We start from the raw sequence: 19,517 nt of genomic DNA on the forward strand, positions 1-19,517 counted from the left end.
GCGGTTCAAAGTATATTTGTGAACTAAATACTAAATAACAAATGATGAGATCGGATTGCTTTTTTCCTCAGCATAAAATTTTCCACTCTCTGAAGTCCTGCTCAACTGAAACGGTAAGTGGAATATTTAACGTTAATTTTGTTCTTAGCTTTATGGCGATGCAGTGTTTAAGATTTAATTTATCAAAGATTGAAATGAAGAACGTGTTCCGTAATTTAGTAAACCAGTGTAATTTGCGACTGGTTGTCGCAGTGAAAGTTTTATGTTCAGATTAGCTAGATTTGACTGCGTCAGTGGTGCCAAACCTGCGGGCCATGTATGGAGATAAGCTTTAATACGTCTCCAAAAGAAAGTTGCATGTTACATTTTGACTTTGAGTTCAGAACTTTTTTGCGTGGTTCAAAATTAACGTTTGTTATGAAATTTTCAAAAAATATTCTTTATTTGTTTGTTGACCACAAAACTATATTAGAAAATGTTGTACTTTTGGAATCGGAAACTAATTGAGTTCCATATTTTCAAACATGTATTTACTAGAAATGTCTTCGTTAATTAAAGGACGGTTAAGACTGCTATCAGTTATTATTGAACACATCCAGTTACAAATAATTGTCCGAATCCACACTTTACGGGTTTTTGTAAATGTCTATAAATATCTCTTGACATTGAAGGATTTCTGATGGTTTCGCAGTTTAATTTTGGTCTCACTGGAAGCAAACTAGCGTTCTGCAGTAGATTTTGAGTGTACCGGATGAAGTATTAAGCCTGGTGATTAAATAGTTAAACAACGGGCTTGTTCAACTTTCAAGTGACAAAGAGTTTCAAGACAAGAATGTTGCTGCACTTGAGTGGGAGAGAAAGCGTAGGACCTTCGTCTTAATTTGGTCACTTCAAATGACTCAATCTCATTGCAATGTTCGCTTAGCTCCAAGTCCGTCAGCAATGAGCTTCCAAAAGTGATATTGCATTCCAGGCCCTTTCTATTTTGCTGTGTATGTCCTAGACTGGCCTGGTGTCTGGATGTCCGGTCGCGGTGCCCACCAGGCTGGTGGCTCCAGAGCTTATGCTCTCCACGATGAGGGACAAGCAGTCCAGGCTGGACACGGAAGATCCGCTCTGTGGTGGGTCGGAGCCTGTGGAAAATAGGTAAATAATTAAAATTTGAGGGTTTTTGAGCTGAAAGAATTAAAACGAAAGAGCATATTTTTTAATTATTGCAAATTCTGAGGAAACAAGTTGTCTTTGCTTTCAGAAAAATACAAATGATGATAAACTATCACGTGACAAAGATCTTTACATATTTGGAATAATAGTTAATTCTTTATGATCGGTCGTGCATCGGGGGGGGGGGGGGGTAATCTGCCTCTCTCTGGGGATATGTGACCTGCGAGAAGAGCATTCTGACTGTTTAAGGTGTGATTTTTCTATATATTATATAATATATGATTTTTCAAAAGTTGTATGATATTACTGAATTGAATGGCACCCTGAAAAACAGAAAGCCGAATTTTGTTCCCATTAAAGTAACTACTTAGTATTAATTTGTGAAATGTAAATGTACTGAATACTTAAAGGTACCTCGTGCTTTATTTTGTATGAAAAAAGTATGCCGGTATATTGAAATAGTTCGCACTCTTCTTCATGCCAGTTTATTTATTTATTAATGTTTTAAACAGCATATTTTTTTTAAATTGCACATAAATCATATGTGACTAAGTCAGCGAAGCGTGATGGTCATAGAACAAAGATGATTGCTATCATTCAAAGCTAGTCAGTTAGGAATTCACGAATGTTATTTGTGAGCAGGTTGCTGAATCAAAACTTGTAATGATTTTTTGTCAGGAGATCTATAGTGTAGCTCTGATAAGTTTAACCATGACCTTGACAATGTCTCAACGCAAATGAGTATCGATTACTCTTACCTATTACCCCAAAAGGAATTAAACATAGTGACTGAACTTTTCAGAGCGACACTATAAACTTCGTTGTTGTACTTTCAACTTTACAAAGTTATGTGTAAATAAAAAGAACGAGTACGGATTTATTAAATCCTCATTAGATTTGCCAGATAATTGAGTACGCAATCTTTATAAAAATTGTTTTCTTTTTGAATAAATAATCAGCGATTACGTCTGTTATGTTTGATGTTGTAGAATTTTTGAATGAATGTCTTGCTATGCTGATTTTTTCATCTTTAAAAAAAAATCGCATCTGCAAGAAACTCTTTTTTTTACTGAAATCGAAAAGTTTCTGGGTAAGTATTTTAATAAAGCTCATAATTTTGTTGGCGTATGTCCAGGTGGCAGCTAACGTCAATTCATTTTCATGAGAAGTGTTGGGAAATTAAATAAAACTTAATGGATAGCTGAATGTTTTTTTTTTTTTTTCGTTGACGACACAACTTTGTAGGCAGATTTTACAGCCAACAGATTGTCGTTTTTACTTTGATCTGATCTAAACGCAAGGACTTGAAATGTAGATGCATTCATTAATTTATTGCTATAAGTTACTCAATTATGTCTAAAATTCTTAGTGAGACACTCTGCATAAAAATGCAGCAAGAGACCTATTAAAAAATTATTATTTGTAAACGTGCATTTGTTCCTTTCTGAATAAATCTCTAAGAAAAGATCGTAATATTCACTTATCGTCTCGTTTTTCTATTCGTTAAAAAAAAAAAAAAGTTTAGTCACTGTGGCTGTCCCATGTCCAGGAGATCGGCTACGTTTTTAAAAGTTTGTACTTCAATAGTAATATAGAGAGAAGGTTTTAGACTATGTTCGAAATTTTTTTTTTCTTAAACAAGTGAAGTTTAATTTCATATTTTGGAAATTCCTCAAATTTGTATATGCTTAAGTATCGTTTTTTCGTTTCTAAAAGAGTACTATTTTGTTCTTCATACTTATTATTGCCATTTTACTTTTATAGGTTAGGAAGAAGCTCTATTTTCAATCACGTCAAAGCGGTGTGTTTTGAGTTATTTCAGTTACAGCAGAGAACGATTAAAATTAGCGATTGTTTCTCATAATTATTACAGACCCAGGAAACGCCGGGTATTTTTGCTGCGTAGAATTATCTGGTAACTAAAAAAAGTTATGAAATAGAGTCTGCCCCCCTACCCCCAGTTATTGTCGAACAAAGATTTTTTTTTCGCCAGGAACGGCCAAATACTTGCAGACATTTTCTTTATAGCACCTTCTGTTCGGAATTAAAAATCATATCCTATGAACATAGATTAACCAAACATTTTAAGCAGTTTCATAAACTTGGCAAGTCTCTGGCGAATGTGTGGTACCTTGGTCCTTTGGCGATTAATAATGGATTTGCAGTATTTTACATTTTAACGCTGTTTTTAATTGAAAAAATATAAAATGAAACTAAACAAAATGACATTTTGAAACTTATTTGATAGGAAGAGTTATGATAACGTGTTCGGGACGAGTGTTCAAAAATTTTGGCGCTACAGCCATTACAAAATTTACTTTTTGTAATGGCTGTACCTTTACTTTTTACTTTTGATACATTTAAAAGGGCAGACATTTGAAATGTCAGCGAAACTGGAGACAAACTTTTTTTTTTTGGTAACTATTTGACCTCTGCCTGTGTTGACCGTTAATTTGAATCGATTGATAAAACTGCATCAACGTGAGCGAAGCCGCGGGTAAAAGCTAGTTTTTATATAAACTGCATTGTTAAATGCTACTTCCAATGAAAAAATGAAGCAGAAATATTTTTCAATGTATATATTTTCGAACAATTCATATCCTCGTATAAATAATAGTCGACGATCGAGTAACCCGCGTGTTTCAACAATAAAACTCGCGCCACGGCATGATAATTTATAATATGTTTTGGTAATGTTTAACATGCAGGGAAAGGCTTTATTGTAACAAGGCTGAACACAATCCGGCAACCTATCAGTTTTACTGGTAAGATTGTGTCATTTCAGGGGAATGAATAATAAAAAAGTGCTTGAAAATTAACGCTATCCACTGGAGTTTAGGGTTCATCCACTGGAGTTAGGTTTTGCTTTCAACTATCAAAATATCACCAAACAGGCAATGGCTTCATTCAAATGTAGAAGCAATTTGCACCCGTCATAGACGGGCGACTTTCTAGTTTTAATAATAAAGAAATACATTTAAAAAATATATATAATGTAAAAATCTAACATATAGCAGTAATACATAAAAAATAACTTTATAATCTCACGAAAACGTTAGTAAGGTATTCTCTTTCATTTCTACCTTGAAAGTAATTGAGTATTTTGGTCAAACTTCGTAACGGGAGGCTTTAATTCATCCCTTGGGTAAGCAACTTGTCATTTTCGTCCTTTAACTGATTTTAATATTTGGGACAAAAGAAAATATTGACTTGCACAGTAAATGTACTTCCAAAGCAGGAAAACAAATTGTATGTATGTTCTCATAGGTATGGATATTCTAAAATATGTTCACTGGGTGAATTTTAGTGAGTAAAAGTGATTTGAATATTAGTATCTTACCTTTACTCAAATTTATTTGTAGTTCCATAGGAGTTTTGGATATATCTACAAAATGGTTCAAATAGCAGTTTCATTTCAACAGTGTGCTCGACTCTGAAAATCTTTCATTGTGCTCCTGTATTGATGAACCCGAGACACTTATATTTTCATCAAATATTTTATTTTCATTTTTCTCTTCATTCAACGTTTTTACTGGATCCGAGAAATGTTGTGTATTATAACGAGAAAGTAATGTAGTCGTGTATGAATTAATGTAGAAACTAGCTTTTATAGATTCCACAGTTACATACGATAGTTTAAATTTGCCACGGACCCTCCCCCCCCCCCCCCCCTCGGCAGTACGCACAACTTTGAAGTTTGGTACAAAATTAGTTCGGGATTTATTTCAGAATAACCGTTTATGATTCTTGATGAAAAGCACCTTTTTCCAGGTCTGAAAAATGTTTTCGCAAATGCACCGACTTGGCATTGATGACAAAAATGTTTCCCATGAAGTAAAAAACGAATGTGATGTTTCAATTAACCGAGGGTGGATTCAGAAATGTTTCAAGGAGGGGGGCGATTGATTTTTTAACTTACCTATATGATTTGTTTACGCTTTGGGGGGGGGGGGGGGGGTGATTGCCACAGCATTTTATCTAAAAAAACTAAAATATAGTGAATTAGCCTAGCCCGAACTATTTCCGTTGAAAGAGATATTCGGAAATCTCGTTTCAGAACTTCCATTTGGTGATACTTCCGGGGCAGTTTTTTTAGAAACCCCATCCCTAAACATCATCGAAGTTCGTCTAAAATTGCCATTTTTGGAATTTTAATTTCGATAAATTTCCGGGGGAAATCACTGAAGCCATTATTTCCCGTAACACTACCTGAGATATCCAAAATCACTTCTTTAAGACATATTTTGAAAAATGTCCGGGGAGGTTTAGTGACTCTTCCCATTAACGTCGTCAAAAGATCGTCTAAAATTGCGTTTTTAAAACTTCAAAAAAGTTTCCGGGAGGGAGATTCGAAACTCTTTCCTTTCCTCAACCTTATTAAAGATGGCTTACACTTAGGTTTCTGGACTTCAAATCAGAAAAATTGTTGGTGCGGTGTCCCACAATTGTGGGACACACCACAATTGTGGGACACACCACAATTGTGGGTGTGGGTTATTTCCATGGAACCCAAAGGGTTCCATGGAAATAACTCAAGGGTTACACGAAAATTGCATGTTTTGTATTTTCAAAACGTTTAAATTAGTCACTTAAAATCATTTGGTTTGAGTGAAGTTTTAATGGGTATTTTCCAAATGAAGGGCTGAAAAAATGTCAATAGTGGATTAAAAAGCCATCTATTGTCATGTATAGCCTTCCATTATGTCAGCTCTAGAATACGACTCTTTAATTGAAATGACACGTGATCAGGGTTGGCAAGTTTCTGCCGAGGTAATTAAAACCGCTGGTAGAAACCGGTTAAAACCGGCATGGCAAAAACCAGTTTCTGCCACATTTGCGGCAGAAACTGGCAAAAACTCACAAAATTAATTCTTGATATACAACGGAAAATACATGGAAAAAAATAATTAATTGTTAACCAAAGCACTGTAATTTTAATACAAAATTATCACAATTAAAAATCAAATGTTACATTGTTGGGACCCTGCAATTGCCTCTTCGGAACGGTGGTTCCAAAAATCTAAACAGGTTCTCAATTTAATATGCACAAATGAGAAACTTTAGAATATTCTTGAAACAGAAGAGCTAGCAGACAATGCATCAAGGAGCAAGCAATGTTCGTGAAACTTTCATCTATTGTATAACTGGTCCACCATGTAGTAACTAGGGTTGTGGTAAAAATTTGACTAGAAAAATTAGTTTTGAGAAATGGGGCCAATTTATTTTGCAAAGCTGTGACATTACGTACAAAATTCTAGGCAAGTAAAATTCTGGCACTTTCTTCTTGAAGCATGTGACATAATAATTTCAATCACAAACAATTTAGAGGAAGCATAGTGAGCAAATTACAATCAGTAATGCCCGTTCAATTCTGTATGTCACTCCTCTTTCCTAAGTACCCCAGTATGATTTTTTATCCTTTGTTAAATTAATCCAAATACTACGAGCCTCTGCACAAACAATTGAGAGGAAGCATGTAAGTGAGCAAATTAAAATCAGAAATGCCTTTTAATTTTGTATGTCGCTCCTCTTTCCAAAGCATTTATATGATTTTTTGTCCTTTGTTAGATTAATCCAAACATTATGAGCATCTGCAATTGAAAAGTTCCCTTTCTGAACTAAATCAAGGGCACTAGCATTAGATTTTATTTTTTTAAATGATGAAATGATGTTTATTTCTTTAGTTTACTCAAACAAATATCATTTACTAATTACTTGAGTTATTAAAGACACTTTTAAGTTTTTGCCAGTTTCTGCCGGTTTTTACCGGTTATAACCAGTTTCTGCCACTGGCACGGCAAAAACTAGTTTCTGCCAGCAGAAAGCCAACCCTGCTGCTTAGAGATACTGTTTTTCTTGTGTTGCACTTCTTGAACCACCAGGGTTGGCAGGTTTCTGCCGAGGCGGTAAAAACCACTGGTAGAAACCGGTTAAAACCGGAATGGCAAAAACCCCTTTCTGCCACATTTATGGCAGAAACTGGCAGAAATTCAAAAAATGACATAAATGCAACTCCTGACATACAATAGAAAATGTATAAGAAAAATAATTAAATATTAACCCAAATACAATTTATTTACAACACTACCACCATTCAAAATCAAATTTTACATTGTTTCCGCACTGCAGCAGCCTCTAACAAAATAAAAGTTTTGACGCTGTTTCTAAACCTAACCAATTTCCCAATTTGTTGTGCACAAAGGAGAAATTTGAGAAGATTCTTTCAATCCCAGCAGAACTAGCTGGCATTATCCTCAAAGAACAAGCAAGATTCACATAACTTTCATCTATAGCACATTTTTACTTTCTTCTATATCTAATATATAGAAGAAAGTATTGGATTCGTGCAAATTTTCGAATTTCGAATTTTGACGGATTCGAACGTTTTGAGGTGTGCTGAGTCCATTTCGACCATTTTTGGAAAATGTCTGTCTGTCTGTGTGTGTATGTGTGTATGTGTGTGTATGTGTGTCACGTCTGTGTGTGACCAGTTTTTTGTGGCCACTCTACAACAAAAACTACCGCATGAAATCGAACGAAATTTAGTACACATATGTGCCCCTATGTGAACTTGTGCCCATTAGTTTTTGGCGCGAATTCCTCCAAGGGGGGTGGAGCAATGGGACGTTTTTCGAGTTACGCGTGCTTGCTATTCCTCAGGAAGTAACTGGCGGAATCAAACAAAATTTGGTCCATATGTTGGTATTAACAAGAACAGGTGCTGATTCAATTTTGGTGTCAATAACTCAAACGAGGGTTGAGCTATAGAACGTTTTTTGTCGTCAATTGTGACTGCTGTATCTCAAAAAATAATGAACGGAATGAAAGAAAAATTTATCGGCAAGTAGCCCTTAGTGGGTATAAGAACTGATTTTATTTTTGTGTCAACAGCTAAAAAGGGGGTAGCGCAATCACCCGTTCTTTTTTTCCATTTTGAGTACCCTATCTCCAGAAGTAATGCTACGTTCTGGTTGAAATTTGGAATATATGTGAATCCATATGTAAACAGGCTTTGGTTCAATTTTGACGCCGATCGCTCCAAGAGGTGTTGATTTTTTTTTTTTTTTTTTTTTTGCGAATAAAAATATTTTTACTTTCTTCTATATCTAATATATAGAAGAAAGTATTGGATTCGTGCAAATTTTCGAATTTCGAATTTTGACGGATTCGAACGTTTTGAGGTGTGCTGAGTTCATTTCGACTATTTTTGGAAAATGTCTGTCTGTGTGTGTGTGTGTGTATGTATGTATGTGTGTGTGTATGTATGTATGTGTGTGTGTATGTATGTGTGTCACGTCTGTGTGTGACCAGTTTTTTGCGGCCGCTCTACAGCAAAAACTACCGCAAGAAATCGAACGAAATTTGGTACACATATGTGCCCCTATGTGAACTTGTGCCCATTGGTTTTTGGCGCGAATTCCTCCAAGGGGGGTGGAGCAATGGGACGTTTTTTGAGTTACGCGTGCTTGCTATTCCTCAGGAAGTAACTGGCGGAATCAAACAAAATTTGGTCCATATGTTGGTATTAACAAGAACAGGTGCTGATTCAATTTTGGTGTCAATAACTCAAACGAGGGTTGAGCTATAGAACGTTTTTTGTCGTCAATTGTGACTGCTGTATCTCAAAAAATAATGAACGGAATGAAAGAAAAATTTATCGGCAAGTAGCCCTTAGTGGGTATAAGAACTGATTTTATTTTTGTGTCAACAGCTAAAAAGGGGGGGTAGCGCAATCACCCGTTCTTTTTTTCCATTTTGAGTACCCTATCTCAAGAAGTAATGCTACGTTCTGGTTGAAATTTGGAATATATGTGAATCCATATGTAAACAGGCTTTGGTTCAATTTTGACGCCGATCGCTCCAAGAGGTGTTGATTTTTTTTTTTTTTTTTTTTTTTTGCGAATAAAAATATTTTTACTTTCTTCTATATCTAATATATAGAAGAAAGTATTGGATTCGTGCAAATTTTCGAATTTCGAATTTTGACGGATTCGAACGTTTTGAGGTGTGCTGAGTTCATTTCGACTATTTTTGGAAAATGTCTGTCTGTCTGTGTGTGTGTGTGTGTATGTATGTATGTGTGTGTGTATGTATGTATGTGTGTGTGTATGTATGTGTGTCACGTCTGTGTGTGACCAGTTTTTTGTGGCCGCTCTACAGCAAAAACTACCGCAAGAAATCGAACGAAATTTGGTACACATATGTGCCCCTATGTGAACTTGTGCCCATTGGTTTTTGGCGCGAATTCCTCCAAGGGGGGTGGAGCAATGGGACGTTTTTTGAGTTACGCGTGCTTGCTATTCCTCAGGAAGTAACTGGCGGAATCAAACAAAATTTGGTCCATATGTTGCCATTAACAGGAGCAGGTGCTGATTCAATTTTGGTGTCAATAACTCAAAGGGGGGTTGAGCTATAGAACGTTTTTTGTCGTCAACTGTGACTGCTGTATCTCAAGAAATAACGAACGGAATCAAACAAAAATTAAAGTCAGAACAAACAACGTAAGTAGAAGCACAAATTTGTAAATTACCGCAGACACGTGTTTCGGCGTTACAGGGAACGCCTTTTTCAATGCAAAAAATAATGAGCTTATGGATGAAAAGACATCCGACAAAAGCCAAGAGCAGATAAGATTGCTTATCTGCTCTTGGCTTTTGTCGGATGTCTTTTCATCCATAAGCTCATTATTTTTTGCATTGAAAAAGGCGTTCCCTGTAACGCCGAAACACGTGTCTGCGGTAATTTACAAATTTGTGCTTCTACTTACGTTGTTTGTTCTGACTTTACTATTCAGCACAAAGGTATTTATTTATCTTAAACAAAAATTTTTTGACAAGTAGCCCTTAGTGGGTATAAGAGCTGATTTTATTTTGGTGTCAACAGCTAAAAAGGGGGTAGCGCAATCGCCCGTTCTTTTTTTCCATTGTGAGTGCCCTATCTCAAGAAGTAATTCTACGTTCTGGTTGAAATTTGGAATATATGTGAATCCATATGTAAACAGACTTTGGTTCAATTTTGACGCCAATCGCTCCAAGAGGTGTTGATTTTTTTTTTTGCGAATAAAAATAGCTTTATTAATGCAACAATAAGAAAGATAAATCGTAATAGATTGTCGTCTGCGTATTTCTCGTGATTTTAATGGTATGGAAATGATCGGAAATATTATCTCAATGATTTAAAGTTTTTAACTGTTGCCATCTTATGTTTGTTAACAAATAAAATATTTGTAATTAATTCAAGCAAGGCTTTTAAAATAACTTTCAATTTTCGCTCTTTGCTTTGCTTTTGTAATAATTCAGACATTGGGATGGTCGTCAAGTTTTTGCATGTGTAATTTTGTTTTTGTTGGGAATATTGCTTCCTCGTTAAGCATGGGGAGGGATCAGAATCATAAGAAAGATATAGAAGAAAGTTTCGTGATGGCCACAACATACTAGTTATTAATGCAACAATAAGAAAGATAAATCGTAATAGATTGTCGTCTGCGTATTTCTCGTGATTTTAATTGTATGGAAATGATAGGAAATATTATCTCAATCATAGACTAATAATAAGAATAGACCGAGCTATGGCAACCCTTTTGCTGCTCATAAACCAAACCATGTGACTAGTGGATATCCTAGCAACAGCGGGCGTTGATCGTAGCAGACGATCGAAATAAAATAAATAAAAATTGATGGAACACGGAAGAATGATCTTTTATGGAGTCCGATTTGTAAATTTGTTATTCTAAGTTGTAAATATTTTGCTAATATAGTGAGTTTTTCGTTTAGAAAGTGTTGTGCATTTTCTTTAGTCAATTTCAATAACTCTCTAAGTAAGCAATAAAATATTCAAGCGCTCAAAAAGAATCGGCAAACGGTAAGATTTTTACCTACAATTGCAATTTAAGATACCGATTAGTACATTTTTGCGTTAACGCAAAACGTTTACGCCATTACGTTTACGCCAACGCTGACGTAGTAGTTCCGAATGAAATAAAAGTTACTGAAAACTGTGACCAAAAACTATTACTAGTGTCAAAATAATGCATAACTAAAAAAAACTGTTCAATCTCTGCACTTGGAAATATTTTTTTAATGAAAACACGTTGTCTTAAAATACATGTCGAGTGTCAAACTATAGATAATGCTGCTATCTAGCAACCATGCTGCCAAAGTCTTCGCCAAGCCCTTCCACTAGTCACGTGATACATCTATGAACCGATTTTCTTCATCAGCAAGAATGAAAAAGCTCGGTCTACTCTTATTATTAGTCTATGATCTCAATGATTTAAAATTTTTAACTGTTGCCATCTTATGTTTGTTAACAAATAAAATATTTGTAATTAATTCAAGCAAGGCTTTTAAAATAACTTTAAATTTTCGCTCTTTGCTTTGCTTTTGCAATAATGCAGACATTGGGATGGTCGTCAAGTTTTTTCATGTGTAATTTTGTTTTTGTTGGGAATATTGCTTCCTCGTCAAGCATGGGGAGGGATCAGAAAAAAAAAAGAAAAATATAGAAGAAAGTTTCGTGATGGCCACAACATACTAGTTTCAAACTGCACCACCATGCGGTATTTGGAGTAGTTGTTACCACGTGATTGGAAAAATAGGTTTTGGGAAAAGGGGCCGATTTGTTTTGTAAAGCAATGGTATAAGGTACATAATCAAGGTTAATATTTGTGAGTAAAGTGCGGGCACTTTCTTCTTGATTACATGATAAATTTACTCCCAAATACTTTGGATGGAGCATATAGGCGAGTAAATGATTATCAGTAACTGCTTGATTAAGCTCTTTTAGAATAGCTTTGTTCAGTTATATTAAGTGTAAAATGAGAAGTTCTTGAATTTTAGAGTTTAATGAAATAAAAAAAATCTGTATTTATTTAAATATTTGATATATATATATATATATATATATATATATATATATATATATATATATATATATATATATATATATATATATATATATATATATATATATATATATATTACACTTTAAATTAAATGCAAACAAAATAATTATAAACAACAAACTGAAAAATTTGTTACTTACAACATTACAAGGCTAAAATTTCTAACGCATAGCAATTTCAACTATGATAAATTTTACTTTGCTTTGGAAATGTCAGTTTTGTTATTTAACATATTTTTACACTAATTATTAAATAACTATTATATTAAGTTTTTGCAATGACGAAATGGAGTTATATATTTTATTTTACTTAATTGCCTGTCATTAAGTAATTACTAGAGCTATTAAAAACGTTTTCTAGTTTTTGCCAGTTTCTACCAGTTTCTGCCGGTTTTTACCGGTTATAACCAGTTTCTGCCACTGGCAGGGCAAAAACCAGTTTCTGCCGGCAAAAAGCCAACCCTGCACGTGATCCTTTCTTCCACTAGAAATTTAAAATGATGCCATTCAGTGAAATTCAAGCGCAGTTTAAAAGGTGAATGTTCTCAATTGTCAGGAAATTTCTTGTTTTCACTTTACCTATTCGCAACTAAATTTATGTTCTCAACTTCTCTGTCGACGAAAACTAAATATCAGCACAGACTTAGGGTAGGTGAGGGTAAACCCCTACGATTTTCAGTTTTTATAACACCATGGTCAATAAAGGGTAGATTTTCCCATTTTTTCAAATGAGAGTCATTGCATGGGGTTGTTACCTATAATCCTTCCAAATTCTAGCTACTTCTGATTAATAAAAACCTAGAAAATAACAGTTTCGCGGCGAAACAAAATTGCGGGGTTTTGCCCCACAAAATGGGGCCACCCCGTAATGCGGATCTTTACCTCACTCAAGATGAATGTGAATAAAAAGGGTGACTGCTTGATAAAAACACTTGAAAAAACCCATTGAATCATTGGTTTATTGCCATTCAGCAGTACCGAACTAAAATATCTCACAAGTTTATTCTTTTTTTTTTTTTTTTTTAACTGACAAAAATAATATTTTCTTCTCCACAAAAGGAGGATTAGTTACCCGGGAAAAAAATAACAGCGTTATAAAAAAATAATTTGATTGCCTGAGGCTATAATTTAATTGAATATCTAGTATACCCAGTGCTTTAAGTAAACAATACACTCAGTTGAGTTTTCTAAAAATGTTATTGCGTCGTGGATGGAACCGTGTCTTGTTGAGGTTACGACATTTTATTAATAACGTCTTCATTTCCAATGATTCTTCCTGTGTCTTAGTACATTGGCAGGCTTCTAGATGATTTATATTAAAAAAAAAAAACCCTCTACATAACCTCTTCCTTCTTGGCATATTGAAGTTATCTTGGCTACAATGTGCAGGGATTAGCTTCGAGTTATTATCTATAAGTTTCACTCGAAATGATAGGGAAATCTGTTTCTTTTTTGAAGTCCCAAGCTTTTGTTCCATTTTTCAGAGATGTCTTCAATCGATCTTTTTGATCCTAACTTTAATGTCTACCAAACAGAACGAAGAGATCCCCGCAATTAAGTTACGTGCTTCATTAAGCTCGACACTTATCATGGTTCTGAACTATTCTTTTTCTGAAGGTACTAGAACAGAAAATTAAACGTACATAAATGTTCAAAAAAAAAAAAAAAAAAAAGAAGAAGAAGAAGAAATTATTATATTAATGAAAGCACATTTGAATTGAAATGAATGTAAGATTTTACCTAACAAATCTTAATCCAAAATAAAACTTCATGAGTAAATGTCCACCAACAATTATTTTTTTTAAGTTGAATAAGCTGTACAAAACACATGCTGAACAAAAATATTAATAATATTTCAGAAAAGATGCACTTTTCAGCCGAGTGGAGAGAATCCTTGACCTTTTGCAGATGCGGGGTTTTACCCCAAAACAACTGCGGGGATTTTCCCCATTTTGTCACTTTCGGAAAAACGCGCCCTGTTGCTTTTAAGCAGCCATTAGACTAATTGTTTTCACTCGAAGGTGAAGCTTTAATGCGACAGTATTAACGTGTAATTCATTTATTCTTCTTCTCAAATTCTAAATTTTACAATGTTCAAATAATATATTAGAAAAATTAGATCTAGGTAGTAAAAAACAGACTTATCCCACCTTCTCGTCTCTGGAGTGCCTGGTCACGACAAAATTTCATTGATCAATAGGTTTCCATAGGACAAACCCACCACCTAGTGGTAAATTTCTTACTCCAATGTGATCAAGTTAAAATGTTTTTACCCCACGAGGGGCTTTACCCCCCACCTACCCTATAGCTGAACTTGATCTGAAAATGCAACTTTCATCCATAAAATTTGATTTTAAGGATGCATCTGTCATAGTAAAAATAGTATCTATTTTTACTCATATCACTAGAATTAAAACTTGAAAATTTTGCTTGAAACGAGTTATAGATGTTTCGATAAATTTCTTTTAGTTTAAAATTTTTTTTAATATTTGTAAACAAAAAAGGCGCCTTTGTTAAAAATAAATAGGATTTCCAATCCGGGGGGGGGGGGGTGAATTCAGTCCTGCGGGATTTCGGGATTGCAAGGAGCCAATCCCCCGGGATTCCGCAGAATTGACTTTGTTCTTCTAAAAATGAAATTTTTACCTCAAATAGAAAAAGTTATGCTCTTTACGGAGGACTGCTTTTATTATTTGAATTAATAGTCTTCTTAAATTCCGTACAGCAATTGTAAAGCACTACAAAGTCATCCTAATTAGCAATAATCGTTTGGTATGCCGCTCGTATGGGATGGTAAAGGATTTTTGCTCTAAAAATAATGCGCTTGATGGAAATACGTGCTGTGGCTCCACTGCAATTGGTTTTACTAAAATTAAATAATTGTGGACAGTTAGAAAAAGGTCCGCATTAACTTCATCGCCTTCTGAAATAGATTCCCCCCCCCCCTCATGCTGGCTCAAGAACTGCAAATTCCGGACAAAAAAGACGCCTCTTGGATGTGTGTTTTGCTGTATCCAATTTAACTTGCATTGATAATTTCCCTTGTTGCTTCATTAACGTCGGTCATTGTGTCAGTGAATTTGATTCATTGCAGCAAGGGGTGAATACTGCTTGATTTTACCAAGTCGTAGTCTCAGTAAAAGTGTTTGGATAATTTCGCAAATTTCACCTCTCACTTTAAAGAATAATTCAAAAACATGAGCAGCTTATCCTACTGCACTGGCATGCGAGTCAAACTGTGTTTCATACAACTTTCTATAGCCCCTTTTAAAGTCGTGCCAAATATATATAATGTCAGATTTTTCATTGCTTACTTCTTTAGAGGGCACTTTTTGTAGTTTAAATTTTTTGAGTGCACTACTAAAGTTTACAGAAGTGCTCCAACATTGTATTCAGGCTACTCCAGTGGGTTTTGGAACATGTAATACATTTTCTCTATTTTTTCTAAAGCGTAACTTACTGAATTTCAAATTTTAGTGATGGTTTTCGAAAATGCTTATAAGTTTTACGCATTTTCTCAATTGCTGAACGTATGAAAACTGAAACCTCGTATGAGAATACTAATACATTCTCAGAAAAATATACTCTATTTTTATTGTGTTCTTAAATGGTAAATTCGTCGTTGGTCATAACAAACACACAGTTTTTCTTGCTCTTCTTGGAGATATACGAGGAAGAAGATTCAAACTTCAGATCAGAAGAAGATTCAAACGACTATCTTCACAAGCAAGCTTGTGAAGATCGTCTTTTTATGAACGGCAAAAGCTGGAAAATGCTTAATTGGAAAAAAAAGTTGCGGGATTGAGAGCAAAATCCCGCTAAATATCCTGCGGGATTCGGGATTTCGGCATTGGAAACATTAAAAATAAACCATTCCTAGAATGTTGCATGCAAGCTATATTACTGAGGAAGAAACAGGGGTTCCACGAAAAAAGTCGATGTTCAAAAGGGTTCCACTTATCAAACAAATTAAGAATCGGCTGATCTAGAGCTTCATGTAAGGGACACAAATAATTATGTTGCAAGTTCACATCAAGGAACGAATTTTATACAAGTAAGTTTGTGCGTGTGTGTGTAAGAGAGAGAGATCCAGAAAGAAAGAGGGGGAAAAAAAAAGAAGAGGTAGTTTCACCCGGTGCGATTTTATTTCCGGAGCGTGTGAAAGATGTCGCCTCCTAAATTGCGCTAATGTTCTCGCTCCGCCCGAAATAGCGATTAGCTCCTAATTCTTTCGTGTCCGCAGCCCCATTAGGGGAGGGGGAGCAATTCGTTATGCCAGAAAAGCCACATAAATCCGCCTATTCCTGGACGACGGCGTCGAGAGCTTTACGACACTTTGCGTTCTCGGGGAGAGATTTCAAATGATGCCGCGAGTTCGTGCACCTCACCCCTTGCTCCAATGCTCCGAAACATTTGTTTTTTTTCGACATTCATGCACACTGAAGAAGAAATTCCATGCAATGTGGAAACACGTCTCTGCGTGTTTTGTTCCATAATGGAAAACATACTCTTCATCAGTTATTAGAGGACCACTATTCCAAAAGCAAGTTCCTAAATACATTCATTAAAAAAAATTAAAATAAAATCGATTTGTTAATGCCGGCTTTAATTTGTTTATTTTAGAGAAACATCAGAAATGCGAAAAACTTCTACCACAAAAACGCAGGAAAACAGAACTCTATTTACCTTTCTCCTCCTTTCCAGATTAAAAAAGAAATCAACTTGGTCTTTTTAGTTATTAGCAGACGGACCGTTCTTTTTTATTACTTCCTTTTGCAAAAAAGGAAGTATTATATTCGCGAAAAAATTTTCACTCAAAAATCGACCTTAATTTCCATTTTACTCACCCCCAAATGAATATTGAGTTTTTTTTTCCCGACTCGACCGCACGTGGATAAGTGCCTAAGAACGCGAAATATCCATAATGATGATTCCCGAGTTAATTACAACGAATTTTCTCGTGACGTCTGTATCTACGTATGTATGTGCGGATGTTTGTATGTGCATATATATGTCGCATAACTCAAGAATGGTAAGTCCTAAAAAGTTGAAATTTGGTACGTAGACTCCTAGTGGCATCTAGTTGTGCACGTCCACTTTTGGTTGCAATCGGGTGTTTCTAAAGGGGTCTTTTTCCCCTTTTTTTTTGGGGGGGGGAATCATTGTTAATTTCGATGTAAACTCTGGTGGTGTAATAATTTGGCGGACACTTGGCAATATATCGCTAGTCTTTTGGTCGCCAAATTTGGCGATTTTTTTTAAAATCTGTTTTAATTTGGCCACTGTTGGTGATATTTAGAGAGTAAACTATTGCATCACGTTAAAATTTCCAGTAATGGGGAAATGACATTATATTGGAGTAAAAGGAAGTCATGTGATGCACACATCAGCTCGTTTTAAAAATAGGTTTATAAATCAGTGTCTGGCCTTTAAACTTTATTTTAATGGCAAACGATCATTATAAAATCATTTATACTTTTAATAAACATATCGTCTGTTTCAACAAAGAAAAGATTAAAAAAAAATAAATAGAAAATAAAATAGGAGACTAAAATTAAATATAAAAGAGATTGCAACATTGGTGGTTTGCAAGAAGTTTCCTTGACAACGAAAGAAAAATTGAGGATCCAAGAGGTTTAAAACATAGTGGTCTACGATAACGAATAGGACATTCCACCTGCGACTGACCATTGAATGAAATAAGGAGCACACTGCACAGTTGATTAAATAACAGAATAGGGGTGATATAGAAAATTCTATCAGAATGCTCCGAAAGGTTTCCGTACTCTGTTTTTGTATAGTGAACGAATCTTAATTTAATCGTTTTTAGCAACGAACTATTTTCTATAAGGAATAGCTTAATCCATTTCTATAGTTTCCCACTATTTGAAGAAGAAAATTATAGTTCTGGGGCACGATGAATGTAAACTTTCAAAAAAGTTGTAATGAAACGGAAATTAAAGTGGCAACATAAATTGACGTCCATTTGGCTATCCAACCTCACGTTGGAGACAGATTTGTTTCAAAAATTGAGGAGCCGAATCCTGTGCGAATTTGCTAATATTTGAAGATATTTCCACAAAATCAATGGTTGTGCACTGTCAATATTTTTATGATGAATTTTTGGAGATCTCTTTTCTCTATCGGTTAGCTACAAACTAGAGGGTACAAGTAATGCTCTTCTACACTAACTAAGGTACTTTTATACGTTATTTTTTTCTACTCGTTCTATTCAGTTATTCGTATTGCAATTTCAGGTTTATGATGCCGACAGAAATGTTAAATTTGTTTTAGTTTATAAAATCCAATTTCTTTTCAGTTTAAAGGGAACGGTGTACGGGAAGTCTTCTGGTATCAAAATCAGATTTTTCATTATTGCTTTCGTGGATTATATCTGTCTGCGGTATTACAAACCTAAGTAATAGTGATCAATCTTGGTTCATTTGAACTGTACTTTTGTTTTCGTGAACCATTTTTAGTGTACCGATGAAGAAGTTCTTTAATAGCTTCGTAACAACAGTCTTCTGTGATTTGATTCTTTTCAAATGCTTTGATTAATCCCCGACATACAAAGAAAGGGGGTTATAAGTTTGACATGTCTGTGTATCTGTTTGTGGCACCATAGCGCCTAAACGGATGGGCCGATTTTGGAAAAAAAAATTGTTCGAAAGGGAGAATTGATCGAGAGTGTTTTTAGCTAGGTTGCGTCTTCGGATGATATTAATTCACGAAGATATTAATAAAAAAATCTCTAAAAGGCTTTTCGCGATTTTTGCAGTGAAAACATATTCAAAAATTTAAAAGTTTAGTACCAAAAAAAAAGAGTAATTTTTTCTGCGTCTGATAGAATGTGTTTGAAACTTTCATGGTGTATAGAATTCGAATTATAACGTTTTTTAAAGCAGGTTTTAAGTACGGCTGGGACCTTTATTCACGCGATTTGTAACCGAATTCATTGTTTAGTCCACAAGGAAATGAAACGCAGTGATTTAAAACTTTTATTTATTGCCAATTTCTATTTGTTAACAAATAAAATACGTGTAATTGATTTTTAATAATATAAGGCTTTTGAAAGGATTTTCAATTTTTCCTCTTGATTCTACTCAGTCGGGGGTTTAAAAAAAATTTTTTTTAGTTATTTGTACTTTTATTCACGTTATACTGTTTTACTCATATCTCAGTTCAAAATTTCAGACCCTGCTATTGTCACAACTGCTATTGCAAACTCTTCAGGTCTGTCTGAATTGCTACGAAGAATTACTACATTTTTTTTTGTCATTCGTGTAACTTTATAATATAAGGTGCAAACATCTATTCATCTCATTAATAACAAATTTGATAGAAAAATTTTCCCGGATACGTAGCAAAAAATAACAAAATCGAATTTCAGAAAAAATGCTTCGAGGTTCCAGGGCGATTTCGTGTTCACAATATTGAGCCAATTTTTATAA

At 34.7% G+C, this 19,517-nt stretch overlaps 1 protein-coding gene across 1 annotated transcript in view; it reads right to left on the reverse strand.

Moving 5' to 3' along the window:
* Window positions 1-999: 999 nt before the first annotated feature.
* Window positions 1,000-19,517, reverse strand: part of LOC129226790 (transcription factor SUM-1-like) — a 123,664-nt gene continuing 105,146 nt past the window's right edge. The window contains exon 6 of the mRNA XM_054861418.1: window positions 1,000-1,133. Within this exon, the coding sequence (XP_054717393.1) occupies window positions 1,000-1,133 (134 nt within the window). The remainder of the gene's footprint in view (window positions 1,134-19,517) is intronic.

This window comes from Uloborus diversus, chromosome 7 (assembly GCF_026930045.1).
Source record: "Uloborus diversus isolate 005 chromosome 7, Udiv.v.3.1, whole genome shotgun sequence".
Taxonomy (NCBI): domain Eukaryota; kingdom Metazoa; phylum Arthropoda; class Arachnida; order Araneae; family Uloboridae; genus Uloborus; species Uloborus diversus.